Source organism: Mauremys reevesii, unplaced genomic scaffold (assembly GCF_016161935.1).
Source record: "Mauremys reevesii isolate NIE-2019 unplaced genomic scaffold, ASM1616193v1 Contig45, whole genome shotgun sequence".
In the NCBI taxonomy this organism is placed as follows: domain Eukaryota; kingdom Metazoa; phylum Chordata; order Testudines; family Geoemydidae; genus Mauremys; species Mauremys reevesii.
Window position 1 is genome coordinate 25518 of NW_024100857.1, and position 26981 is coordinate 52498.

Sequence of the window (26981 nt, forward strand, 5' to 3'; positions counted from 1 at the left end):
TGATCAACAGGCAGCATATCCTGCTGTGCATGGAGGCACAGAGGTCTCAGTGAGGTTACAGGGGGTTACAATGATATGTCAAAAGGGGCTGATGAATTCATTAGCAGGGAGGGGGCTGCCATCATAGCTAACCCCTGAGCAAACTTGCCTTACGCAGATGCATATGGGTAGAGCATAGCGCTCAGGGATGTCATTTGATCTATAGGCACAAGCTGCTCCCTTCATACTCAACCCCTGGGATCTACTTGCTGGCACCTCCCTAGTTAGTATGGTCTCCACTCCTGCCTGCCTCCCTTCCCTCTCCCCCTCCTCCCTCCCAGAGTGTGGGGTTCAAGCTGCCCGTGAGGAGTCTGTTAAACGCAGGCTATTCACCCTGCGAGCTCTGCAACTTGCACCTTCCCCCGTCTCCCGCATGCCTCTCTTGGGACAAACCACTCTTGTGCTTTGCTGTCCGGGGCTGCGGTTGTAGCACATTGGGCCAAATGTCGGCAAGAGGAACAGATGCAAGGGGGACCTACACTGGCCAAGCAATGCTGAGATGGGTTGGAAAGAGCAGGGATGTTTAAGAGGCACAAAGGCCCCATACTGGCCCCGGCAAGCAGGCTTCAGTGCTGGGTACCACTGACTCGCAGAGGGCTCCCAGCCCTGTGACAGTGCATGCGCTGGAGTTATTGCATCCTTAGAGAGGAAGGCAAAGCCCAGCTTTAGGGTTTGTCCTTCCGCTTTTCCAATTAGCCCTTTTACTTGGAGTTTAGCTGCTTGTCTTTAGTTCTCAGACACCTGCCATTACTTCCCTGTTATGCTTGTGCTAACCTGGGCTGTTTCAACCCGATTGCATTCCTGTAAGAAGGCACTGTAGCTATTCTGCGCGGGGTTCTCTGCATTCCCATCCAGGTGCTGTGAAAAGCAGGAGGGCACTAGAATCCCACCAAGGGAACTTGCTGCTTGTGCCCCTCAGAGGGCTGTGATCCCCCCCAGGGAGAGGGAGCATTTCAGGAAAGGACCTTAAAGCAAAAGCCCTTAAAGGGTTGCAATGAAGCACAACCTGCTCCAGTGGAAGCTTCAGAGAGAAGACGCTGCACTAGATTTGGTGACCCGGTGCTCCACACGGCCACCTTGCTTGCTGTGAACTCACTATGGCTTGTTACCAAGAGAAGCCAGAGTCCAGGAAGGCGTCTCTGTCATGGCAAACAGCTGCCATCAGCCCTTCAGCCAGAAAAACATATGTAGCATTTGTAAACTCACTGCAGTTTATCGTGCTTTATAAGACATCAATGATCAGTCCTCAGAGGTAGGTATTGTCACCCCATTTCACAGAGGGAAAGTCAGAAGTCCAGAGGTTAAGTGATTTGCCCAAAGCCCAGAAAAAAATCAGTGTCAGAGCAGGGATTAGAACCCAGGAATCCCTAGGCCACTGCTCAGACCACTAGCCCATTCCTGTCCTGTTGGAAAGGCAACAGGATCATCAGTGGTACCACCAGCAAGATTTCTCTTCCCAGGCTTTACCCCCACCTGGAAATGTTAGTTCAGGAATTGTCACTGTTGCACTGAAGTTTCCCATGACAAACAGAAGGGTAGGAAAGGGGGTGGGGAGATTGGACTGGTTTTGCCAGACTCCAATTTCTCTGCTCTTCCTGCCACTCATGGCACCAACGTGTATGTCCAGGTGGGCACCAAGTCAACTCAGAATCCATGAGGGCTGATGGGAGCAGGTAGGAAACGTGTATGGTCACCTGTTCTTCAGGGATGTCTCCATCTGGAGTTCCTGCTGCTAGCACCCACTGCTCTACATACTAGCATGGGGGAACCTGGAATGAGCAGCCTTCCTGGCGGCCCCTGCTCACACACACTGCAGGTGGATATAAGGGGCACAGTCATTTTGTGGGGGAGGGAGGGGAAGAGTTCTCTATCTATACAACGTCCGTAGCTAAGCTCTTCTAGACAAACTGTTCTTACTACCCTGTGTGGGTGAAGCTTTTCATGAGCTCTGACTCACACACAAGCTATTTCAGAGAATAGCAATGGCTACTTGCCAGAACCTACTGCACTTCTCCACTCCAAGCTGGAGGAGATAAAGCAATCAATGTCTAGAATGAGCCACCAAGACACAACAAGGGAATAAACTCAGAGAGAAGAGGCTTGCCCCTGAAGTGGGAGGTAGGACAATTGCTCTTAACTGAGGGAAGATGAAGAAAGGAAATAAAAAGGAATTAAGAAAGTGTTTATAAGAGTCAAAAAGCTCTCAATCCCCCCGCTCCTTCAGGTGATCAAAGGGTGTGAGATAGGAAGCAGGCCAGTTTTCGATCTCATCCAGTTTAGGACGGCATGCCTTAGAAACATAGCATTGTGGTATGGATGATGAATATACTATGTCTTACTAGTCTTATCTATGCCTTCATTTATCTGCTCAGTAAAACTCATGGTACGGGGGGGATGGGGGTGTAGCATATCTTTGGAGTGGACTGTTGAACTGTTGGGATCAGTTTGGATTTGATCCTTGGGTTGGCGCGAGCAGTCGCGCCTCCATCTCTAACCCGTGCAACAAGGGTTGGCAAGGAAGGGGTTTTTTTCAGTGTATGAGGGGGAAAGAGGGTGGGATGGTCCTTGAATCCGCAATTTTAATAACACAGTTTTGCTTTATTGAAATGAATAAAAAAAGTTTTAAAAGAAAAAAAAAAAAAACCTCAATGGGTTGAAGTTGCCATGTTGCCAATTGCATCTTCGTGAAAGAGTTTGGAGTTGGATTTCTGTTGCTAAAAGTGGTCAACAAAAAAAAAAAAAAAAACCAAAACAAAAAACCCCCACCCCTTTATCAGCAAAGTGTTTAAATTATGTAATAAAAAATGATGCTATTAGACCTGTAGTGTTTCACTGCTGCTTCAGCTAGGGAAGTGCCCTGCTCCTCTTTGTGACAGCTGGATGGCTGTCTTTGAGAACAAGGAGAATACTTTGCACTTATAGCCACTTTCATCAGGGAGGCAGCGTGGTCTAATGCTGCAGTTTGGAATGGAGGTCCTTGGATCACACATGTTCTGTAGGGAGCTGGCAGGTCACATGGTGTTGGCTCCGCCTCCTTCTAAAGTTATCAAAATTCACCCATTGCAAAGAAGAGCCTGGAGGCCTGTAAAAGCAGCTGCAAACAAGGGAGAAGGGCCAGACCAGCCGCTGCTGCTACATAAGGCAGAGGAGAAGATGGCCTCAGCCAGAGCCATCAGGAGAGAAACTTAATGCTCCTCTATTACTACTTTTCCTCAAAAGGAAAGGCCAAAGCTGCTGGGGGACACTGTACGATCACGAATGGGAGGGAAGGTCTCCATGGGACACTTCTTCTAGTGAAGCCTGGTTCCCCCCCATGAAAGTCTGAGAACCTAGAGGGTACAGAAGAGGACTGAGAGGCAGGACTCCAGGGTTCTATTCCCCTGGGAAGGTCACTCAACCACTCCATTCCTCACTTTCTCCATCTGTGAAACAAGGATAATGGTCATTACCAATCACTGTACAGCACTCTGAGAAGACGCACACTAGAAAGTATCATCATCATCTCAATATCTCAGCCTTCTCTAGCCACTAATCCACGCTGCCGCCTCCTTTCCCCAACAGTCAGTTCACCTCTTCTAGACACAGTGAAACCTATTCTCCAGAAGGAGAGCAGGAAGAAAGAAAGAAACAGCAACATCCAGCCACAAGGATTTGTTGTTTATTGACTTTTTTTTTCCAAGTAAAAAGTGCACTCAAGCAAAAACACAAAACAAAAAAAGTCAGCTCCATAACATCTGTCCTGTGCAGTGGGAGAAATCGCAGAACAAGCCAGAGGTTAGTGTGTTTCACTATAAATAGAAATATACCATAGATGATTATTTAACATATAATATTCAAACACGGAGGTGGCACTTTATCAGAGAAGCGGAACAACTGAGGGGTGAGTTTAACCCCAGAAAGTGACCACCTCCTCTGGGGCACGGTTGAGATTGCTGATCCTGCCACACTATGTGGGGCACAAGAGAGGTAACAAGGATCCAACAGAGCCATTCTACAGTGGTCAGAAGGGCCAGGGGACTGTCTCCACTGAGACAGAGGAACAAAATGGAATTGGACCTACAGGAAACCCATCGGTGGTAGAGATTTGCCTCCAGTTCCTCCAATTTTAGAGAATGATTGATTAAGAATCAGTCACAATTCCTCTGACGCAAGGCTGCTCTATGTAAAACATTGAACATTGTCTGTTGGGAGGCAGCACCAAACTTCTTCCAGACTGGAAGTGGAGACACATCTGGTTACCTTTCCGGTGTTTGGGGGGTTTAATAGGGCAATCAGTATGCTAACACTGTGAAGGGTAAGCTGGGCTCTTCGGTGCCAGTAATTTTGGCCAAGGTCAACAGGACAACACCCCCATTATTACGGAAAGCGCCAGGGGATCTTTGATGTCCATGCAGAGAAGACAAGAATTTGCTTTTCGAAGTCTCATCTGAAAGATGCACAGTAAACTGCATGGTGCTTGATTGCCCTCAGAAGGATGAAGGGCTGAGTCATCCCTCCTGGGGCTTGCACCTCTGCTTTCAGTGCGCCTAGATACTGCAAACCTGAGCTTTTGATCACGAAGACATCCCCTCCGGTTAATCCCTTGAGAACCCGCCTGAATGAAAAGCCCAGGATGAGAAGGGGGAGGAGATGGGGGTGAAATTTTCCCCAGGAGCTGGGTGTGCTGGTAGGAAGGACTTTCCAGCTGAGGGCCCCTTCAACAGTCTAAGGAGTTACTGACCATCCTCCCACCCCCTTCGGCGTGATCATTTTTAAACCATCAAAAATAAATCCCTTCCCTTTGACTAAACAGGAATTTAGTCACCTTGCTAAGATACACTGGGGAAGACATACACTTTAATGAATGGGTCCTCCCCCTGCACAAGTCTAAAGCACAAAACAGATGTACAGGCAGTGCTAGTGTCAGTGTCGAGACTGGAAAGGCAGTGAGGACAGTGCCGCAGTAGGGAACCCCGACCTCCCTGGTCCTGCACCCGTCCCTGTCATTTGCTGGGTTCGGAAAGGATTGCTGGTGAGAAAGGGTCTTGCAATACACCAAGGGAAACCAATGCTGCGTTGGGTGGTGAAAGGCAATGAGAGAGGTGCTGGCATTGGAGGAGAGTGGCAAGTTCTGCTGGCTGTGCCCAAGCGTCAGGGCCTTGGTAGGGACAGGGAGATCCACAGGAGTCAGAGTTCAGCTTCTATAAGACATTCGTTTGGCGACTCTCCAGAAGCTGAACCGGGTGCCGCTGCCTCCTCAGGCCATACTCTAGGGATGGGCTCCTACTAGCTATGGCTCTTCTTGGCCAGCAGCTTCTTCATGCAGCCAGATCTCTCCTTCCTTCCTCCTGCACTCCAAGGACGGATAGCAGAGTATCAGGCTTTCCCGGATCAGGGGCACCTTGTGGTGATGTTGGCATCAAAACGCAATGTCGTGAGGCAAACGTCAGCACATTGCCACACCAAGTCTGACCAGCTGCACCCAAAGGGTCTGTGTTCAGCTCAGCAGAGCCAAAGGCAGCTGGTCCTGGCAGGCTTGGCTTCCCCATTCCCCACGACCCATCAGGCCATGGCCTAGTATCCACAGCCTGAGAGACCCAGTCCAGAGAGTCTTCCTAAAGGTCTCAAGGATTTTCAATGGAATGTGTGTTGTAGCACCCTGGGGGGAGGTTGTTGCGGATCTCCTCCAGGTTCCTAATGTCTGCCAGGATCTCATTAATGCTTCTCTCTAGAGTCTGAACCCGGAGCCTCTGCAGACTGGCTGTTTTCTCCAGTTCAGCCATCTGCTCTTTCAACTGGCTGTTCTTTGTCCTGGCCTGGCTGAGGTTGAGTTCGAGCAATCTCAGCGCCTGCTCATCCACAGGGCCAGGCTGGTCTATTTCCAAGGAGGAAAATAAAGAAAAGGAAACAATGAACAGATGCTGGGAACTGGATCTTTCTAAGTACATACCCCTTAGCCCCATGCCTCAGCTGCAGTTATCCACGGCGCTCAACCTACCTAGGCCAAATGGCTTTGAAAAAAAGCGTGACAAAGACTCAGATTGGAGGACACAGCACAAAACAGGAGAGAAAGAGGAAGCTGGGAAATACTTGGAATTCATTTCTTTACACTCGTGTGAAGTTCTTCACAACCTCAGCTCAGAGAGGTTACATTTCTGAGATCAGTACTTGACAGGCAATCAACTATTAAATTCCTCCAGGCTGGTGTGGGGTGGAGGAAAGTTTGGATCTGAAATCAACAACATCCCAAGCAATGTGGCACAGTCACGGGTAGAGAAGAAAGCTGGTCTCGTGGTGAAGGCATTGGACTGGGACTCAGGAGATCAGGATTCAATTCCTGGCTCTGCCACACAGCCCAGGGGGGAAGCATTCATACTGCTCTTTGTCTATTGCTATGAGGGGCGATTCCCTTTCTCGTGCACATACACTCATGGCAGCTCAATGAGAGCTAGTGAGAGTGTAAATTGCTGTGTAGCCACGGCAGCACCAGTGGATACATACTCAGCACAGCTCCGCTACCGCAGCTACACTGCTATTTTCACTCACACTCACTCATCAAGCTACTGCGAGTATGGGACATGGGCAGGGAACTACACCCTTAGCTCATAGTGGAGACATCTCATCCCCATTTTATAAATGGATAACCAAGGCCAATATTTCCTGTCTCACACCCTTTGTCTTAAATTAGAAGCAAGGCAGAAATTACCTCTCAACATGTGCTTGTCCAGCATGTAGTGCAATGGGGGCCTCCGGACACTACCATGGTGAGGCCTCCGGACACTACCATGACACAAAGAATGAAGGTGCTTATACACTTACCCATTAGATGTAGAAAGTCTTCCAGGGCACGCAGTGTCTCTTGGACAGCAGCCTCAGCAGTACGGGCACCGGCATGGGCACCCTGCGCCTCCTGACCAGTCTGAGAGAAGCAAGAACAAGGCAGTAAGGGCATGTGTCACCCAAACAGGTTTGCAGTTGCTTTAAAGGCAAGGGATGAGAACTCACTTTCTGTGCAGCGGTGGCATCCATATCGACCTCCAGAGCCTTCCTCGTGAGCTCCCTTTCTGCTTCTCTGGCTTCGTTCAGTAAAGATATGACTCCTTTCTCCAGTGCCAGGACCCCATCTGCTGTCCTGTTGGCTTCCAAGTTCAACCGCCTTATCTCCTAAGAAAGCAAAGGCAGTAAGAGTAGGAGATATCGGAGAGGCAAGAAGGCCCAACAAGGATTCATTCAAGAGAGAAATATTGGCAACACCCACTTGAAAGGACAGACTAGTGGCTTGATTTTCAGATGTGCTACGCACCCGCAACCGTCACCGATTTCAACACGGGGCTGCTAGTCCTTAGCACCTCTGAAAATCAGACCAGAGATGAATAGGCAGAAAGATGACCCAGTTCATGGAAACATGGGCCCATCAGGCCCAAGTTATATCGGATTCATCCACTTGCATCAACATCATGTTCTTTTCCCAGCTAGTTTTATTTCCCTTCTGCAGAGCTTTACTCTGCTTTGCAGCCACTCCCTGAACTCACCCTCTCAGACACATCAATGACATGGAATTACTGTGTGTGACTTCGGGCACACCTACGCTGCAGCTGTGAGGTGCGATTCCCAGCTGGGGTAGACGTACACGCACCAGTTCTCATCGAGCTAGCACACTAACAGCAGCAGTGCAGCCACAGTGCCCGAGTACAATCCCGTCCCACCTCCTCGCTATGTACTCGGGGGGCTAGCTGAGCTAGGAATTACGCCTCCCACCTGCAGTCTCACTGATGCCAGGCCAGTGTCACAAAACCTTCCAGTCTGCATGTGGGGCTCAGACTATGCATATCATTTATCAGGACACACTGACATGATACATTCAAGTAACTCACACTCTTTATGTTGACCGAGAGCTGAACAGGACTTCAGGTTAGTGTCTAACCCAGGAAGATGACTGCTTCTCAGTAACCCTTCTCCGTTTTCCTCTGTCACTCCCCATCCTTACCCCTGCCATTCCCCCAATGCTCTGATTATCAAAGAACCCAGACTTCCCTTTACCTGCTGGATACCACCAGTGATCTCCTTTGCCTCCCCAGCCATGCTTCTGGCTGTCTTTGCATCTGTAGCAGCACTGCCCAGGGCGCCTTCTGCTCGTCCAGTCTTATCATTGGCATTTGTGACCATATTGCTGATGAGAGGGAGTCTTCTCATGGCTTCCTCAGCTTCTCTTCTCCTACCATCTACCTGCAGGTGAAACCCTAAAATGGAAAAAATACACAGCCCCATCAGATCCCAGAGGGGAGAGGGCATTCCTCAGAGTCAGGGATGGGCTTCATTGATGGAGGAACAAATGAGAGACTACTGGAAGCAGAATCCCGCTCTCAGCCTAGGAAAGACTGGCACCTCTGGAGCTGCTTATTCCATGGAAGAATGTCCACAGTCAGAGAATGGGGAAACGGGTGAGTGGGTGTACTCAGGAAGAGAAAGATTCCCAGGAGGTTTGCTCCATTGTCACACAGCTCAGGAACTGTTAAAATGATCTGCCTGGAATGATCCTTTAACCCTTTGATGCTAGGAGCTGGGATTACCTGGCATACATTACATTGCAATGGAACATACTGTGACTATCAGCAGCTGGGGAAACAGCAACGTGGAGCTTTCAGAGCAATCGATTGGAACCAGTGACCGCTGCTGAAGTAAGATGCTTTTGCCATAGACTCACTTCTGAGATTTTTCAAGATGAGTTCAACTTCATAAAAAGTGGCATTGCCAGCACTCAGTGCCTGCTGTGCTCTGCTCTTGGCAAGGTTGGCGCGGGACAACAGCTGACTCGAAGCCTGAATGAACCGAAGGGACACAAAGAGACAGCAGATCAAGCAGAGAGCACGGGAGGCCCAGCCCTGTTCCCAAAGCTGTCTCTGAGGCAGCTTCATTTCACCCGAGAGGATTAAATTTACAGCTTGCCAGCAAAGGCTCAACGCCCGTCCCAGTCTGAGTCACATGAACAGAATAATGGAGCTGGGATTGCAGTCTGTCTGCTGACCCACCTCCTGCTCTTTAACACAGACAGGATAAAGTAGTGTACAGCTCACAGAGATGGCAGCTCTCTCAGGATACCTAACAACATGGGGGATGATGTCTTACCAGCCTCTTGCTTTCCCCGCTCTGTAACAATTGTTTGATTTCTTCCTCCCAGCTTCTAGTGTTGCTTTGCAGCCGCCTGTATTCTGCCATGTACGTCTCCACCAAGCCCATTAGAGTGTCTGCCTCCTGCCTGAGCCGGTTTGCCTCCTCCTGAGACACCAAGGAAACAAGAGTTTACTTTGATCACAGGTACCCAGCGCCAGTCGTGAGGACTGATCCCCAGCACTGATTGGCTGCCACAGCGGTATCACTTGGAAACCGGAGCAGGCCTGAAAGGGACGTACATTTAGCAGGGTGACAACATGCCACGCCGCAGGTGGTGAGGCTTTCCAGAGGATGATGGGCCACCTAGCAGGAGTAAGAATCCATTACATTCAGCCTCAAGATGGGCAAAGACTCGTCAGCCCCCGTGCTCATGGGAGGAAAGGAGAGGGGGACAGAGTGAGGTGAGAGAAGCGTATCAGTTCCTTCCCAACAGGACACCGGGATGGCAGAGAGGCTGGCAGACGGTGATTTGCATCTACAAAGTGCAGCAAGGCTCTCTGGTGTCTAGCAGACAAGAAATCCTCACCTGGAAGGACCCAGTATCAATCTTTGAGAAGCGCGACATGGAGCTGAGGAGCACCAGGCTGCCCTGATAGGCCCTGTCTGCATCCAAGGCAGATCTGCTGGCATCAGTCTCCAGCTCGCTGGCCAGCAATTTGGTTTCATCGTATCTGCCAAGGGAAAAAAAAAAAGAAAAGCATCGTAAGCCAGAACACTCACCTCATGTTTAACAGCCCATGAGACACAGAGACCAGATCCTCCCTGCTGGGTCAGGTCGCGGGGCCATTTGCCTCAGATCAGCGAGTCTGCAAGCTGGTCGGTGGCTCCATCTTTGCAAAGCATCATGTACATTTCCCACACTAGAGCAATTCATTTTATTTAACACGGTCTCCCCCACCACGTCAGCCAGGAAATGAAAAGCAGCAGGCCCTCCTGTGTCACACGCTGCTTCAGACCCAGGCTCACACACAGGCCAAGGTTTTCAAAAGGGACAAACAAACTCACGAGACGCCTTAAAGGAGCCTGAATTTCAGAGGTGGGCGCTCAGCTCTTTCTATAAATCAGGCCCCTTTAAGGTGTCTCAAGTTGGGCACTCAAAATCAATAGGCACTTTGCAAATCCTGGTCATCCCACTTTAATATTTCCCTATAGGTCAGTCCCCTCCAGTCCCGAATCACCTGTGCAACTCTTCTCTGTGGTTCCCTTATTACTATCACTCTGAGGGCTTGTCTACACATAAGCCGCTACAGCTGCACAGCTGCAGTGGATCAGTGAAGACGCCCCCCACGTCGACGGGAGAAGTTCTCCGGTTGGCATAGGTAAGTCACCTCCCAAAAGGCGGTAGCTAGGTTGACAGCAGAATTCTCCCATTGACCTAGCGTTGTCTACACCAGGGCGTAGGTCGGTTTCACTGCATCACTTGGGGGTTGGATTTTTCACACCCCTGAGCGACATAGGTATACCAGCCTCATTTCCTAGCGTAGATCCAGGCTTAGTATGTCTGAGACTGTCTGAGCCAAACCCATCCCTGGTGGAAATCATTGACACCAATGGATGATTTGCTCAAGGGATGAGTTTGGCCCCACAAATGTGTGTAATACACAAAGGAAATTGTATACCCCCGACAGACACCCCATAAGGAGGGTGGGATTCTTAGAGGCATTTCTTACTATACTCTCTTCTCTCCCCTCCCGCCACCATGGAGACCTACATACACGAGTGCTGTGAACCTACTTTTGCAGCAGCCCTTGCACAGAGCTCGCCACGATGCCTCCTCCGCTCACAGCTGAGCGCACCAGCTCCAGGGCCTGTCCTGAGTCATCCACCGCCGCCCTGACTGCCTGTTCAATGGCATTTGCTGATTGCACGTGGCTGGAAAACAGAAGGGCTCCCATGAGACATGGGCCTGCAAAGGCTGCCTCACTTCCTCCATCCACTTGTTATTCAGGTGGGTTGTCATCGGAGTTGTAGCCATGTTGGTCCCAGGATATTAGAGAGACAAGGTGGGTGAGGTCATAGGCGGCAAGTTATATGGGCCCGTGATGCCCATGCTCCACCAATATTTAGGAACGTGGGCCCAGCTCCACCAATGTTTGGGCTTATTGCACTTTAGGGGGCCCCGCACTAACACCCCAGGCTGCCCTGGACCCCGTGTCCCTCTGAAGTGCTGGCCCTGGGCTGTTGCCCCAGTCCATCCTATGGACAGGACAGCTCTGCTTGGACCCGTTCTGGGGCACCACCAAAAATTATATAAACCTGGCACTCATGGGTGAGGTGGTATCTTTTATTAGAGATATATAATACACACACACACACACACACACACACACACACACACACACAGAGTGCGGCTCAAAAGCTTGTGTCTCTCACCAACAGAAGCGAGTCCAATAAAAGATATTACCTCACCCACCTTGTCTCCATCATGAGAGCAGGTCTTTCTGGGAAACCCAATGAGCTAACAAAGGGAACCACACCCCTGCAGAATATACGCTTCTTGGCAATAGTGTTTACCCGTTGTGCATCTATTACCAGTAGATCTGCACTGGGGGAGAGGTAGTCATGGCCTAGAACGTGCCAGTGGACGCGGCGATCTGCTCACCTGTTTGCTAGTCTGAGAGCTTCTTGGGCCAGCATCAAAAAACTGTTTGACCCGCCAGGGAGGTGTGAAGTTGGAATATTCTGAGGAGAAAGAGAAATGAATTGCACTGTCTCTCTCTCCCTCTTTCTGATTTAATGCTGGCAAAAGGGAGGGATTGATAATGACTGGCTGGAGGTAAGAGAGTGCATCACACAGAGACAGCTCTGCCACAGCACCCAAAGGAGCCTAGCCAGCCATTCCCGTCTGTATGAACCCCGGTAAAAGAGCAATGCTAATGAACTCCTATCATAGAGCAAGGGGCTGGCCAAAGCTCCCCTGTTACTCTGCACCCACAAAATAATGTGTACTGCACTTGCAGCCTCCCTGTAACAAAACCGAAGCAGCCTATGGAGAAGCAGGACACCTCCTTCCACCCTTAGTCAGGGTACATCGACACAGCCTGGGTCTCAGAGCCCAGGCTGATAGACAGGACCTCGCACCACTGCGCTAAAAAGAGCTGCGTAGACACTGCAGCTCGGGGTGGAGCTCAGGCTTTGGAGCCTAAGGACTGGGGGAGGTTTCAAAGCCCAAGCTCCAGCCTGAGCCATAACGTCTAGAACGCTATTTTTAGCTTGGTAGCACGAACTGTGCAGGGGAAGATTAGGGAAGAAGGGAGTAGAGGGGGCGGGAGAAGGGCTCGAGGCAGGAGGTTTGGAGAGCTCAGGGAGTCGGCATCGGGTGCTGGGAAAACATCACCATGGAGAGCAAGGGAACAGAAGTAAGCAGAAGAGGATTCCTCTGGCCTCTGCAGCAGTGGCCAGGGATGTCGCTGGTCTGGAGTGTCTGTGCTGAAAGGTCCTGGGGAGAACTTACCAGCCCACTCAGGGTCACTTTGCTTTGCCCCAGGTCCAAATGGGCTCTCTCAATCAGCCTCCTAATGTCCTGCACCTGGGTCTGGTACTGACGTCCCAGCGTCTGCAGCCTCTGCACCGTCACCCTGATGTCGGCCAAGCGGCTCTGGTAGCTGGACTCTTGTCCCTTCATTTTGGACATCCGGCTCTCCAGGGACTTGTCAGAGGCTGACAAAAGAGACCAAGAGAGATTTACTGTGCTGCAGGGGAGCCGCCGGATACGAAACCAGAACTGAGCACAAACAGGCAGACAGCTCAATGGAGAAAAAGACAGTTCTGACACGCTACAGTCGGGGGGGGGGGGGGGCTGTCCCAGCGTGTCGTCCCCTCCCCCATCCCCATACTGCACCAGCAGTCTGGGGACTGTCCTAGAGTGTCCCCCTCACACTCATACTGTACCAGCAGTCGGGGGGTTGTCCAGGACTGCACCCCACATCTGCATAGTTGGGGGTGGGAAGAGGGGAAAGCCTGTCCCAGAATTTTCTCTCTGAAGTGCATGGTTCAGAACTGCACCCCTTGCCCTGCACTCCAGTATCTAGCATTGGTTCCTTTCACTACATTGAGCCTCCAGGGGCCCCTCTGCTGTCTCTCCAACCCCATCCAAGGGGAGGTGCCCGGCGTTACCTTGTAAACTCAGAGCTTCTCTCAGGATTTCACGCAGGGTCTCCTCAGCCTGTTGCATCTTCCCCTCCAGCTCCTCATTGGCCCCTGCCCCACTGCCAAGCTGCAGCCGAGACACAAGAACCTCCAGATGCTGCAGCTGCTGCAAGTACTGATCCACCTGAAACCAAGGCAGGTCACGGGGTCAGCAAGTGGCTGAGAAACATGGTTTACAGAGGCAAAGAGACAAGGGCTTGGGCCAGGTTCACAGACACTAGGAGGTGGGAAGAAGAGAAGCCCCAGGATTTGTGAGAAGTAGAGAACCCAGCACAGACTGTCTGGAAGAGTTACCTGGACAAAGAGCCCTTTTAGTGAATGTTAATTCTGGTTAAAACGGCAGATTAACAGCCCTGGCGGCTGAAATCCTCTATTGACAGACCAGGCAGTGCAAGGTCTCCCACACAGCCTGGGCAAAGTGCTGCAAACCTCTCCCGGAGGGAGCGTAACTAGCAGCAAGAAGCTAACCAATAGGGTGACCAGATGAGAGATATGAACTATTGGGACACCTCCGCCGCGTCCTGCTTCTCCCCCCTCACTCTCCCCAGAGCAGAGCTGAAAGTCTGTCAGTGTGGTCCCTAAGTCTGCACGGAGCTGTTTCTTGGGGAGAGGGGATCTATATTTCTGGCCCTATCTGAGCTCTCAGGGCATGGGTGGTTAATTTCCTTTGTATCTGGAAAGGAGCATTTGCTGAGCCTCATCTGTGGATTAGCCTTGGCAGCTACTGGGTTCAATCTCTGATAGGAATGCAAAGGAATTAGTGCAGGGTGAGGAGAGGGAATTATCGCTGAAATCTTTTGCTGGAGAAGTGATGTCAGGCAGAGTTGGCAGGTAAGTCCAGCTCAGATACCATGGTCATGGGCACCCAGCTGACAGACAGAGAAACTTACCTGTGTTTTCACATGGCTGTAGCAGGCTGGGCACTGTGTGTGCTCACAGTTGGGCCCCTCAAATCCTGGCTTGCAAACACAGCTCCCATCACTTCTGCACTTCAGGGGGTCAGAACCTACCGAATTGCAGTTACAGGCTGCAGAGAAAGCAAAGGGTTGGAAGGAGCCACAAATCAGATCAATACTGGGAACCAAAGAGCGTAAGGAAACACAGCAGCTCTCATAAAAACACATGTCTGTCCTCACCAGAACATCTTCCCGTCTGCCTCTGCGGGGGTCTCACACTTCTGCACTGTTTTTCAAAGATGCACAACAACCTACATCCTGACCGACCTCTCTGCCCAGTGCCCACCTCCCATTCTGGGCTAAACAGAGACCAATAAACTCCACCCTACCCTGCTGCTTGAGTCACTGTTCCCCTGAATGCTGACTGCCTCCGAATATCTACAACTCCATATTGAAGGAGTTCAGGCCTGGTTTGTACGCAGATGGGGAACCTCCAAGGAAAACCAGTGGTGCTACAAGGAGCCGTGCTGGTTATTTATCCTTTGCCTCTGAATCAGCACTGCGCTAACAAGGTACTGCTGGAGCTCCCCCACCCCCACCCCGGCCTTTTTTTTTTTTTTTTTTTAATGAGACCTAATATGTGTAGTTCAGGCTTGTGGCCTAGCCATTATATTCCAGCTACCTAAAATTCTCCCCAGGGTTTCAGCTGGACACAGTATTATTGACTTGTCCTAAAATAAAGTGCAATGTTGCTGCTTCCTGTGAAATACTTCCTGAATGTGGATTCAAGAAATGGCTGGTTCAGTGGTGGAGGAAGTGACTCTTGTACAGAGCATGTGAAAAGCTGTCTGGGACCCCTTAAAATGAAAGGTGCTATGAAAGCACATCACGACATTAGTACCAGGTTTGAGAGTCCATTCCCTGTCCAATTGCACTCACACAGGCGCACACTCCAGCTTACACTCCTACCTTGACACTTCTCTGCTGGGTTGAGGGCTAAGGGGTTCCCAAAGAACCCGTCCCTGCACTGGTCACAGGAGAAGCCAGCCGTGTTGTAAAGGCATTTCAGGCATTCACCCGTCAGCTGGTCACAGTTCCCCACAGCACTGGGATCGATGTTATTGTTACACTGGCAGGGCTGGCAGGGTCTCACACGGCCATTGTCACCCAAGGGGTCTCCAAAATAGCCATCAGCACAGTGTTCACAGTTAGCACCTGGAGAGGGAGACACAAACAAAACAGAGGCCAGTTACCCTCCAGAACTACAGGGCCCCAAAGCAGTGGCCAAACCCCATCTAACACTGCCCTCCCCCTCCTGCCGGTGGACGCAGGCACTATGCCCTGCTGGGCAATGAATTTCACAATCTCGGCTCCATTCTCGGGGAGGGGAACTCACCCTCCTCGTACAGTTAGGAGAAGCGGATTTAGTTCCATTGCACCTTTGACCCAAAACATCCCAGAAAGCAAGTCACCCTCCATCCCAGATGAGGGGTGAGAAGGGGATTGACAATCTCTCTCCAGGGATAGAAAGGAACCATAGGCAGTGGTATCCTGAGAGGGAGCCTGTTCTGACCGACAGGCGCACTGCACTGGGACTGAGGAGATCTGGGATCTGCTCATGGCTCTGCCACTGCCCTGCTGTGTGACCTTGACCCAGGCACTTCATCTCACTGTGCCTCTTTCCCCCCAGCCCCCCCTTGTCTTTTCAGTGTGAGCACTCTAGGGGCAGGGTCTGTCTCTCACTGTGCATGTGTACAGCAGCTAGCACAACAGGGTCCTGATCTCAGCTGGGGCCGCGTGCTACTGGGAATACATAGAATAAAGAACAACAGAGAGGCAGAGTAGGGGACAGATTGGATAGCCAGGCTGTACAAACACAATCACACTGCAGCCATCACAACCCCACTCTGTACTAACCAGGGGCTAGGGAGAGATCTTAGGGCATTCTCTGGGAATACATGTAATAGTCAATGGAAAAGGACAGGGTAACTCTCTCAACACTCCCCTATCCTATCCTGCTGTCCTGCAGGAGACTGGAAGGACCCTAGAAAGGAAACAAATCTCCAGATAAACCAGAGGAGGCCATTACCAGCGACTCCCAGAGGGCAGTTATTGCAAATGACTTCCTTTCTCCCTGGCGCCACTGAGCAGCCCTGGCCATTTCTACAAGGGCACAGCTGGCAGCTCTGCAGATTCCAGGGTCCCTGTAGAAACCAAATGGACAGTTGGCGTTGGGGCCCATGTTTTCATCTCCTGAATAACAGTCTCCTGAGAAAGACACAAAAAAGGTATCAACAGCCAGTGTAGATCTGGCCTATATTCTGGTGCAAGCCATGACAGCCTGGCACTGCCACTATACATGTAAGAAAAGACCCTTCCTCATAACCCCAGGCCACCTCCTACCACCTGCACTGTCCCATGTGAGTCGGCACCTGCCTGTAACCGAGCAGTGACCCACCTAGCACAATTTTCCTCATAACCCAACACTACCACCTGCAGCCTGGCACCATTCATTATAACTTGGCAACCCCTTTGCAGCATGTGTGAGACTTGGCACCATTCCTCTCCTCCATAACTCAACACAGTCCTTCGTAACTTGGGGCAACGTTCACTCCTCCAGTCAATAACAGGCTATCATGTTATGATGCTCCGTATCTAGACAGCTAGCTCTCAGGGCTAAACACTCAGGCTATGTAAGTACAAGTCCAGCCCTTAGAACTGACTGTAACAATCAGAGTTCTGCACCTAGACAGAACACAAAGAGCTTCATGGAGCATAAGATATTCCTGATAAAGACATAGGCACGTGTACCAGGCACTTGTCACCATTGCCCAGAATCCAGCATTTTTTCCTGTTACGCGGCACCTTGCCCATCACCCAGTTTTATCCTCTGCAACCTTACGACAAAAGCTGGTTGGGAGACTGGAATTTCCGTTCTGTTGGAATTTCTGACATTCCAAACTCGGCCTGCATTCTGAATTGGAATGAAGAGCCGCAATGTTAAAACTTCCCACAGAATAAAAATTCTGAAAACTTCAAATTCAGGACTGTTGAAATGCACAGTTTCAACTAGGGAAAAATATGACACTTTGACAAAGTAAAAAAGCATCGGCTTTATGATTTCAATTGATTCCATGTGGGTTTTTATTTTAAAATATTAAATATAGGTACATTGGATCTACTATTAAAATTAATGTTTTAATAGTATATAAAAGTCCAAATGAAACGGTTCAACATCAAAACAAAACAAAATTTTCCCTGTTGAAAGTTTAATCGAAATTGAGAGGTTCCCACCAAGCATTAAGATTTTGATAAAACAGCATTTTTTCAATGCAAAACTGTCCTGCCTATATTTCGGGAGTGGTTCGCCTGGTGGCATTCCTATCACCCAGCACCCTCACCTATAACCCTGGTACCCATTATGCAGCAACACCTCCCTTCCCCCAGTTCTATTCACAGTGCACAAGCACCCCCGGCAGCACCCAGCAGTCCTTGGCTATGGTTATGGTTTTCCTTACCAGTGTCTGGATCGCAGTTTCCTCCCCCCTGGCAGTTACATAGCACGCAAGTGCTGAAAGGCCCAAGGTTGGAAGCATCTCTCTTGTACCCAGGAGCACAACGTTCACAGAACTGCCCCTGATAGCCAGCAGGACACACACATCGTTCCACCCAGGGAGCTGGGGCTCCAGAGGTCGGCTGTGCAGAAACCAGGGTGACATTATCGATGTACCCAGTGCCTGATGGAGGAGACAACACATTACATTTACAGCCAGCAGCTGCACCCTGAACTCCTCCCCAGGGCCATGACAATGGGCATTCTAAAGACTGTCTCTGTACCAGAGACTAGCGGGTGTTTTCTGTGCAAACTGAACTCATAGCCAGACAATGTGTGCAGTGGTTATGCAAGGAACTCGGAGTGGAGGCTCTCCTGTTTCCAACTCTGCCACTGACTCATTGCATGACCTTGGGCAAGTCACTTAACTGGTCTGTGCCTCAGTTTTCCCATCTGTAAGTGGCGTGCAAGATTTACCCACCTTGCAGGGGTGCTGTGAGGCTTAATACAGTGTTTTGAAGATGACAAGTGCTATATGATGCTCTCCCCAGGTCCCAACCCTCCCCCACACTCACTGTATTCTCCATACGTGGCTCGGATCCAAAGGGCCGTCAGGTTGCCGAGTAACCTGCGATACTCAAAGTAACTCAGCTTGGGGCTCCATCCACTGCGCGGGTGCTCATCCAGTCTGCATATCGGAAGTGAAAGAAATTGAGAACAAGGAATAAAATGGAAGAGCGTCTTGCTGTCGGCTCTCTCCAAACTCCCATCGGAACAGAAAGAACCTGGGCGCCGATGATTAGCCCCTTGCAGAGCGTTACTGACATGGGACAAAGCCCAGCATGGAGCCCTGATAGGGGGACACCTATGATTCCTCCTTACGCAGTCAACCCCACGGCACCTTGAGGCAAGAAGCAGGGTGAGCTGCAGTGGCAGGGAAAGCATCCAGCCCAAGCCACGAACAGGAGTGTCACCTTCACCACTGCAGATAGACCGACTCACTAGCACACTGGGAATCAACAACTCCAGCCTCTCTTGCTTATGGAAGGCCTGGGGTCCCACAGACTAAGTGCCAGGCCTCCCAGCCTCCCCAGGGATGGAAAGTCTCATGCACTGGGAACTGAACTGCAGCCTCCCCTGGTTGTGAAGGGTGCAACACACTAGAGCACAGGGAATCTACCTAGTTAGGGTGGGTCTGGCAGACGGACTATCCAGAAACCTCAGTGATTATGGCACATCTTTGGCATTGGGTCACTAGGCAGCTGCTCTGCAGTCGCTGAGAGGTGAGAGTGCCCCCAATACCCTCCTGTTTTACCTGAACGTATATGTCTTGCTGATCCCGCAGGGCAGCATCTTCCCATGAGGCAGGAGGGAGGCAGTGACTCGTAGGCCAGCTCCTTCCAGGACCACATCCCGGGGAGAAGGACGACGACCCCCTCGGTCCATGCGATAATCAAAGGACAGGGTCTGGCCATAGCTCACCTGCTGGTTCCCAAGAAATCTGGCTGTGAAGGGACATAAGAGACCCAGAGGGAGACGGTTAAAGGGTCAAATCCTCCCATTAGGAAGTCTTAATTCCTGCGGCTGGCCCCAGGCACATGCCACGCATGGGGCTAACCAGGAGCCCACACTTCGGAAGGTCCCAGTGTCCTGCCTGCTGTGATGCCCACCACCAGCCTGAGTGATGAATCTGGCATTTACCAGCTCTCCAATGGCAAGTGCCCTGATCCAGTCCAACCCCCTGCTGCTGAAACTCACTCCAGGCCCTGGTAAAGAGCTTCCAAACTCCCTCATATTTGAAAAACGCTCCCACATCCCCCTTGCATTACTGCCTGCCCTCTCTCCATCAAATGTAATGGTCTCAAGTTGCAGTGGGGGAGGTTTAGGTTGGATATTAGGAAAAACTTTTTACTAGGAGGGTGGTGAAGCCCTGGAATGGGTTACCTAGGGAGGTGGTGGAATCTCCATCCTTAGAGGTTTTTAAGGTCAGGCTTGACAAAGCCCTGGCTGGGATGATTTAGTTGGGGACTGGTCCTGCTTTGAGCAGGGGGTTGGACTAGATGATCTCCTGAGGTCCCTTCCAACCCTGATAGTCTATGATCCCCAGACCAGAAAGGGCTGTCTAGGTCCCACCCCTCTTCCTTCATGTCAGGCCTTGCTAGCTCACACGGTCATGCCAGAGACAGGGAGAGCCAGTAGTTGAACACCAGGAAACCCACTCCTTCCGCAGTGCAATTGGCAAACTCCCTCTCAAAAACCAATATCTCCCACCACAGAGTCATGAAAAAGGGAAGCCCCCCTCTGTCAATCAGTATTAATTATCCAATCACAGCAGCAGCAAGCCAGCAGGTGGCATGAGACTGAGCAAGTCTGTATTATTCTAGGGTGTTTTTCTAGCTAGATTTCCCGGGCGTGACTGGGTGCGAGCACAGCAGCATGAAGGAGAGGGGTCTGTGAGATCACGTCTGTGCTATGCACTGAGCGCAGCTTTGCAGAGCTCAGTTTCTTTATATGGGGCTTCTTCTTTTGGCTGCTTCCCTACATGTGTCTCCCACATTTCACACACTTCCATACCCGGCGCCAGGAAATAGGTGGGCTCTGATCTCCTGGCTGTAACAAACACATCCCGATGGCGGGGAGACCACTGGAGCTGTACAGGGGCCCCATTCACATACACTCCTCTCCAGCCCTCAGCATCTAGAAGGGAAAATAAAACAGTTTGCAGCCATCAGAGCCAGGAAACAGAAGCAAAGGAAAGGCAGTCAAAGGTCATTTGTAATCAATCATTTCTGCCCTGCACACTTCCACTCTCCTTGCCTCTCCCAGGGCAGCAGTCTGGCCAGCGCTACCCATTTCCTCATGCCGTACATTAGTGAGCACCTTGACCACAGTCACCAGTCAAGTTCCTCGTACGCCAGCTGTCTCTGACTGGAGATATCCTTGCTCACAGCAGGGATCACGTGCCAAAGAGCAGGAAGATGGAATTAGATGGACTTGGCGTTCTCAGACACGTCTTTCCATGATCTGCAAATCAGTCCATGAGTAAATGCTGTAAAGGGAAGCTTGAGCGGCTGGGAGGTCAGAGCTGCTAGCCACATGGTGCTCTGATGAGAGCGAAGGGGACACACAACTGAATTAGAAACTACTCCGAATAAACGGCTCCTGCTATTTAATAAATACACACCCCGCGACAGATCCTCGGCGGGTGTACGTCTGGGTAGTGTGCTGATTTCCCCAGCTGGGGATCTGGCCCGCTGATTTCTTTAAAAACAAACCACTGGCTGCCCTCCCCCCACAGCGCAATGCATATCTGAGAGGTGGCAACTATGAGTAGAAAGCTGAATATCTGCATTTGTCTCAAGTGCTGCTCTCCATGCACTTAAGTAAAACACATGTCCACAGAAGGAGGAAAAATTCATCAGGCATGCCATGGAATGAATGAAGATAGCTGGCTGGCTGGAAAGGAGGCTGAGCGATCACTGAGAACTGGTCACCGTGTGATAGGTTGGTCTAGCAGGATGGTTTTCAGTCTCTCCATCCCCACCAGGGAACATCATGCGAAAGGAAGATTCACACACACACCGTAGAGCAGAAGGTAACAGACCCACAGCCACTCAGCAGGCAGCGTGCACAAAGGTGCAAACACTATGGGAAGTTAATGCAGTAATATAAACAGGAGACAGAGGGGGAGGTTTTACCTTGCTGGAAGGTGGAAGTGATTTTATGGATGTTGTAATTTTCTGCACTAGTGCACATGGCCGAGTGGCCATAACAGAAGCACTGGGAACATCCCTCGGGGTTTCCTGCTTCCAGATGATAGTAGCCCTGCTTGCACCTGCCAAAAGAGAATGCATCAATCCACTGGGCTTTACAGGACATTTCACATCAGCACAGAACACCTGGTGTCACACACACTGTGCACCACCTCACCTGCTTGTGGGGTGAGCCTCCTTGTATACACCCATGAAACCCAACCAGCCCAAAGCACCCACTGGCCACCTGAAGGCTGATGGCTCTGAGTGCAGCTGTCAGCACGTGTATCTGTCTCTGGGCAGAGGTTACAGCCAGAGGGTCACTCGCTGTCCTTTTGTGCTCAATAGTGCCAGGAACAACTGAGCTGCAGAGAAGGTACTTCAGACTAGCCGTGTGCAAGTTCTCTCACAGTCCTCCACCACAACCCCTCCCCCAGCCCCAATCAGCCATTGTCCAAACAGCTGCTAAAGAACCACAAGCAGTTTCCTTCCCAAAGGCCCAACATCGGCCATATATTAAAGAGCTCAAGAACCCCCATTAAGGACCAGAATTTCTAAAGCACATGCTGGGTGCTGAGCTCTTTGGCTCCACTTGTGGGTGCTGAGCACTTGTGAAAACTGGCCTCTGTGTAAAGGCTTCATAAACAAGTGTGATTCACCACCTCTGGGGCAGACTCCCCCCCGCAGCCCTCTGCCCCTCTCCATCCTGCACGGGAGCAGCTTTACAGCACAGCATGTACCGGAGGAATGTACTGTAGCAGGTCTGGGGCGGATCTTGCTATGCAGCTTCACCTGCCTGGACATGGCTCTGCTCCAGAGGGCTGGGAGGAACAACAGCTCCCTGCTGGGTGTGTGATGGTGCAATTGGCTCTGAAGAACTCATCCAGAGGCACTTCTTGACTTAGGCTCTGCTGCTCAGTCAGTGCCCTGCTCCTGTTTGTGTCAGGTGATGCTATTGCCACGCCCCCAGGTTACTCTGTGACCTGGCACCCGGGCAGAGAGATGCTGGGTGTCCTCACAAAGGGAAAGGCCAATGGGAGCCACACAAGGCTTTGGGCCCAGTGGCAGCCCCTTGTAAGCAAAAGGCCTGGCACTCCAGTCTGAGGGCAAAGGGCATAGCCGGGCTCTGGGATGCATGAGGGGTAACAGGCTTTGGGACTAGAAATCGCAGCCTGTGGAGGTGGCTCACACCCCCACTTCCTCTCCCCCCACCCCCTCCCAAGCCTGCTCTGTAGAAGCGAAGGGCTCATGCACGTACCTGTCACATCGCTCTCCCGAGACACTTGCCTTGCAGACGCAGCGACCTGAAACACAATGCCCCGCGCTACCGGCTGGATTGCAGTCACACTGAGCACTCCTGAGATGGAAAGAAAGCGTCCTGGATTGATTTCCAGTTCAGCTCAATCACCGCCGCGGGCATATGTAAACAGCTCACTATACACAGCAAGTACATGGTCCAGCCTGGTTGGCCCACCAACAGTGGTACACGGTGATGTTTTAGAAACACAGGAATTGCCATACTGCAGTGGTTCTCAGCCGTGCCCCCTGTCTAGCGGGGACCCCCTCCTGCTTAATATAGACACAGCAGGCAGGTCGCTGCTCCTGATATTTGTTCACACCTCCAGGTTGAGAACTCTCTCCACCTTGGATTAGATCTGAGGTCCAGCACCCTGTCTCTGACAGTAGCCAGCACCAGACATGTGAGAGGAAGACGCAAGAAACCCCATAAGGATAATCCTGGATTAACCTATCCATGGGGGCAGTTCCTTCCTAACTCCTGTCTCTTCAAGTCTGGGTTGTGCCTAGGATCATGAGCCATTATGTCCCTGTTTTATTTATTTGCATGTGGTAGTGCCACAGTACTCTACTCAGGACTGGCACTCCATTATGCTAAGTGATATGCGGTACACCTATAGGCAGGGTTTGTTTTGTTTTATTTATTTATTGCAACTGTTCATGTTCTCATTGTGCAAATAAATAACTACACTTTTTTGAACACTTAAATTTGTGGCTTCTGCAATATCATGTGGCAGAGAGTTCCACGGGTTAATTGTGCACTATGTCCAAGCATCTCTTTCCATCAGCTTTGAATGTGTTGTCTTAGAGTTTCAGTACTCCAGATGAATTGAGATAAGAGTAGATAAGCAACTGCAGGACGTGAACCGCCAGAGTGTGTGAAGATATGGCGTGTTTCACCTCTGGGAAGGGGACACGTTAGGGTGTGAGCTCTACACGGAGGTGCACTGGAGTGTTATTAATGAGCACTTCACTTTCTGTCCTCATGGCCACTTCTAGAATGGCAATGGCCACCGTGTTAGGAATAAGGATCAGAGAGAGGCCTATGCCTCGTATCCCATCACTAGGAAGGGGGAATGAAACTACCATACCATGCTACCTGTGCACAGTGCCCATGAATAAACTGTCTCCAGTCACCACAGGCTCCACACAAAGCTTGCAAAGCTCTGGAGAGGCCAGTCCAGCCTGCATAGCATATGTCAGGTACTTACGACACTTGTCCGCCTGCCTGGCACCCAGCCTCTGAGAAGGAATGGAACCCCGGCTGGCACCGGTCACACTTATCGCCCATCACACCGGGTTTGCAGCTGCACCGGCCGTAGTTATCACACTGCAGGCCAAGAGAGCCTATGGGAACAGGAGAAGCAGAGAATTCAATAGTCTCACCGTCACTGTGTTGTCTCTGGTTATCTCGGGTTGAGAACACTCCTGAAGGAATTTAACACCCACTGAGGCTCTTAGGAAAAATATGAGGGGGAAAAAAATCTAATTGGAGACAAATCTCACTATTTATCATGTATTATTGCAGGGGTGGCCAAACTTATTGACCCTCCAAGCTGTATATGACAATCTTCAGACGTTCGAGAACTGGAGCGCACTTGCTGGGGCTCAGGGCTTCAGCCCTGCTCCTGCTGAAGCCCTGAGAACCCCCTCCCTGCTGGGCAGAAGCACCTACCCCACCACCATGCAGCAAGGCAGAGGTCCTGAGCTCCCGCCCCCGCCCCCAGTCTAGTAGGTGGATAATGCGGGGGGGGGGGGGGGAGAGCATGGGGGCGCTGTGAGCCACACTTTTACTGTAAATGAGCTACATGTGGCTCCCAAGCCACAGTCTGGCCACCCCTGTACTATTGTATAGTCAATTCCCCCACATTGGGGATATCCAAGGTAACTGGCTGAAGGCAGGTGCTTTCATTTTAATATCTCCATTGCCCCTGCTGCTAATTCCCTCCAGGAGCAGAGCCCTGCAAATCTGCTGCTATCCATAGACCATGTTTGCGGATCGTGGATGGATGCAGATCCAAATTTTATAACTAAAGCCCTGCAAATCTGCGGCTATCTGCTTTATATCCGCAGACCATGCTTGTGGATCGCAGATTGGATGCTGACACAAATGTTGTATCCGCACAGGGCTCTACCCATGAGGTCACAATGTGTGCGTGTGATATCAGTTCTTGCTGTGGAAATTGTTTTGACACCCCACACAAAAGATTATGACTTCAGGCAAAGAATAGAAAGTGGTGGGAGCTGGTGGACTCTTAAGGGACAAAGATCCTCTTGTCCTACGATAACCTCAGGGTACGTCTACACTACGGGACTATTCCGAATTTGCATAAACCGGTTTTGTAAAACAGATTTTATAAAATCGAGTGCGCACGGCCACACTAAACACATTAAATCGGTGGTGTGCGTCCATGGTCCGTGGCTAGCGTCGATTTCTGGAGCGTTGCACTGTGGGTAGCTATTCCCTAGCTATCCCATAGTTCCCGCAGCCTCCCCCGCCCCTTGGAACTTCCGGGTTGAGATCCCAGTGCCTGATGGGGCAAAAATCATTGTCGCGGGTGGTTCTGGGTAAATGTCGTCAGTCACTCCTTCGTCTGGGAAAGCAACGGCAGACAAGCATTTCGCGACTTTTTCCCCTGGATTGCCCTGGCAGATGCCATAGCATGGCAATCATGGAGCTTGTTTTGCCGTTTGTGACTCTCACCGTATGTGTACTAGATGCCGCTCACAGAGGCGATTCAGCAGTGCTACACAGAAGCATGCTTTTGCTTTTGCATGACAGCAGAGATGGTTACTAGCCATATTGCACCATCCAAACCCTTCCATAAATTGGAACTGAGGATGATCATGGCTACCAGTCCTTTTGTACCATTTGCTGCTAGTGCCCCTGGCCAATCAGCCAGGGGCGCAAAAGCCAAGATTGGTTACTAGCCATATTGCACCTTCCATCGTTTTGTACCATTAGCTGCTGTCATAAGTGCCCTGGCCGATCAGCCAGGGGCAAAAGCAAAATTGGGAATGACTCCCTGAGTCAATCCCTCCTTTTTGGTATCTAAAAATAGAATCAGTGCTGCCTAATATAGGCAAGTGTGCTAGAGAACCACCGTATCATAGAACCAGAGAGCACAGCTGCTCTGTGTCAGAGCCTGCAGAAATTATCTGTATGCTATTCACAGGGGGTGCTCCTGTAACAACCCCACCTGTTGATTCCGTTCTTCCCAGCCTTTCTTGGCTACCGTAGCATTGTCCCCACTTGTGTGATGAATTAATAAAGAATGCAGGAATAAGACACACTGACTTGTTAGTGAGAAATGAGTGGAAGGCAGCCTCCAGCTGCTATGATAGTCCAGACAGGACATTAAGCAGTGTGTAGGAGAGAAGCCCAGCATCCCACTGCTAGTCCAGGGCAACTGAATCTTTTCTTTACACATGAAGGGTGGGGGCTGATGGAGCTCAGCCCCTGTTGCTATGATGAGGATGGTTACCAGCCATATTGCACCATCCATCCACCAGAAAAAATTAGGGCCAATAGGCTGATGACGAGGACGGTTACCAGTCCTTTTGTACCATCAGCTGAAGCTGATCATGAGGACGGATTTCCAGCTTTTTGCACGATCAGCTGATGCTGATGATGAGGATGGATTTCCATCATATTGTACCATCAGCCGCCCATGGCGGGGGGGGGGAGCAAGGATGTTGGTGTTGAGTGCTGCACTATCGCGTCTATCTGCAGCATTCAGTAAAGATAGGGTGACATGTAAAAGAGTCAGAGGATTGTTTTACCTTTCGCTTCTGGGGTGGGTGGGGGTGGGTGAGTAGATTGCCAAGCTATGCCCTGACCCGCGGACAGTGTGTTTGACCCTAGAAGCATTTGGAGCTCAGCCAAGAATGCAAATAATTTTCGGAGGCTGCAGGAACTGTGGGATAGCTTCAGTCCTCCAGTCCATGAGCGTCCATTTGATTCTTTGGCTTTCCGTTACGCTTGTCACGCTGCAGTGCGCTGAGTCCCTGCTATGGCGTCTGTCTGGAGATTTTTAAAAAAGGATTCTGAATTTCATCTTCTGTAACGGAGCGCTGATAGAACGGATTTGCCTGCCCTTACAGCGATCACATCCGCATGGTCCATGCGGGAGCACTTTTTATAGG

At 50.8% G+C, this 26981-nt stretch overlaps 1 protein-coding gene across 1 annotated transcript in view; it reads right to left on the reverse strand.

Moving 5' to 3' along the window:
• Positions 1 to 4898: 4898 nt before the first annotated feature.
• LOC120394259 (laminin subunit gamma-2-like) overlaps positions 4899 to 26981 on the reverse strand; it is a 38276-nt gene continuing 16193 nt past the window's right edge. Inside the window, 22 exon segments of the mRNA XM_039518496.1 lie at positions 4899 to 5893; positions 6838 to 6937; positions 7024 to 7182; positions 8059 to 8258; positions 8723 to 8837; positions 9145 to 9294; positions 9716 to 9860; positions 10924 to 11061; positions 11792 to 11871; positions 12644 to 12849; positions 13306 to 13462; positions 14229 to 14365; positions 15204 to 15449; positions 16324 to 16437; positions 16440 to 16502; positions 17753 to 17971; positions 18363 to 18475; positions 19103 to 19292; positions 20362 to 20484; positions 21486 to 21622; positions 22798 to 22896; positions 24047 to 24182. Coding sequence (XP_039374430.1) covers positions 5643 to 5893; positions 6838 to 6937; positions 7024 to 7182; positions 8059 to 8258; positions 8723 to 8837; positions 9145 to 9294; positions 9716 to 9860; positions 10924 to 11061; positions 11792 to 11871; positions 12644 to 12849; positions 13306 to 13462; positions 14229 to 14365; positions 15204 to 15449; positions 16324 to 16437; positions 16440 to 16502; positions 17753 to 17971; positions 18363 to 18475; positions 19103 to 19292; positions 20362 to 20484; positions 21486 to 21622; positions 22798 to 22896; positions 24047 to 24182 — 3278 coding nt within the window. The 3' untranslated portion in view covers positions 4899 to 5642.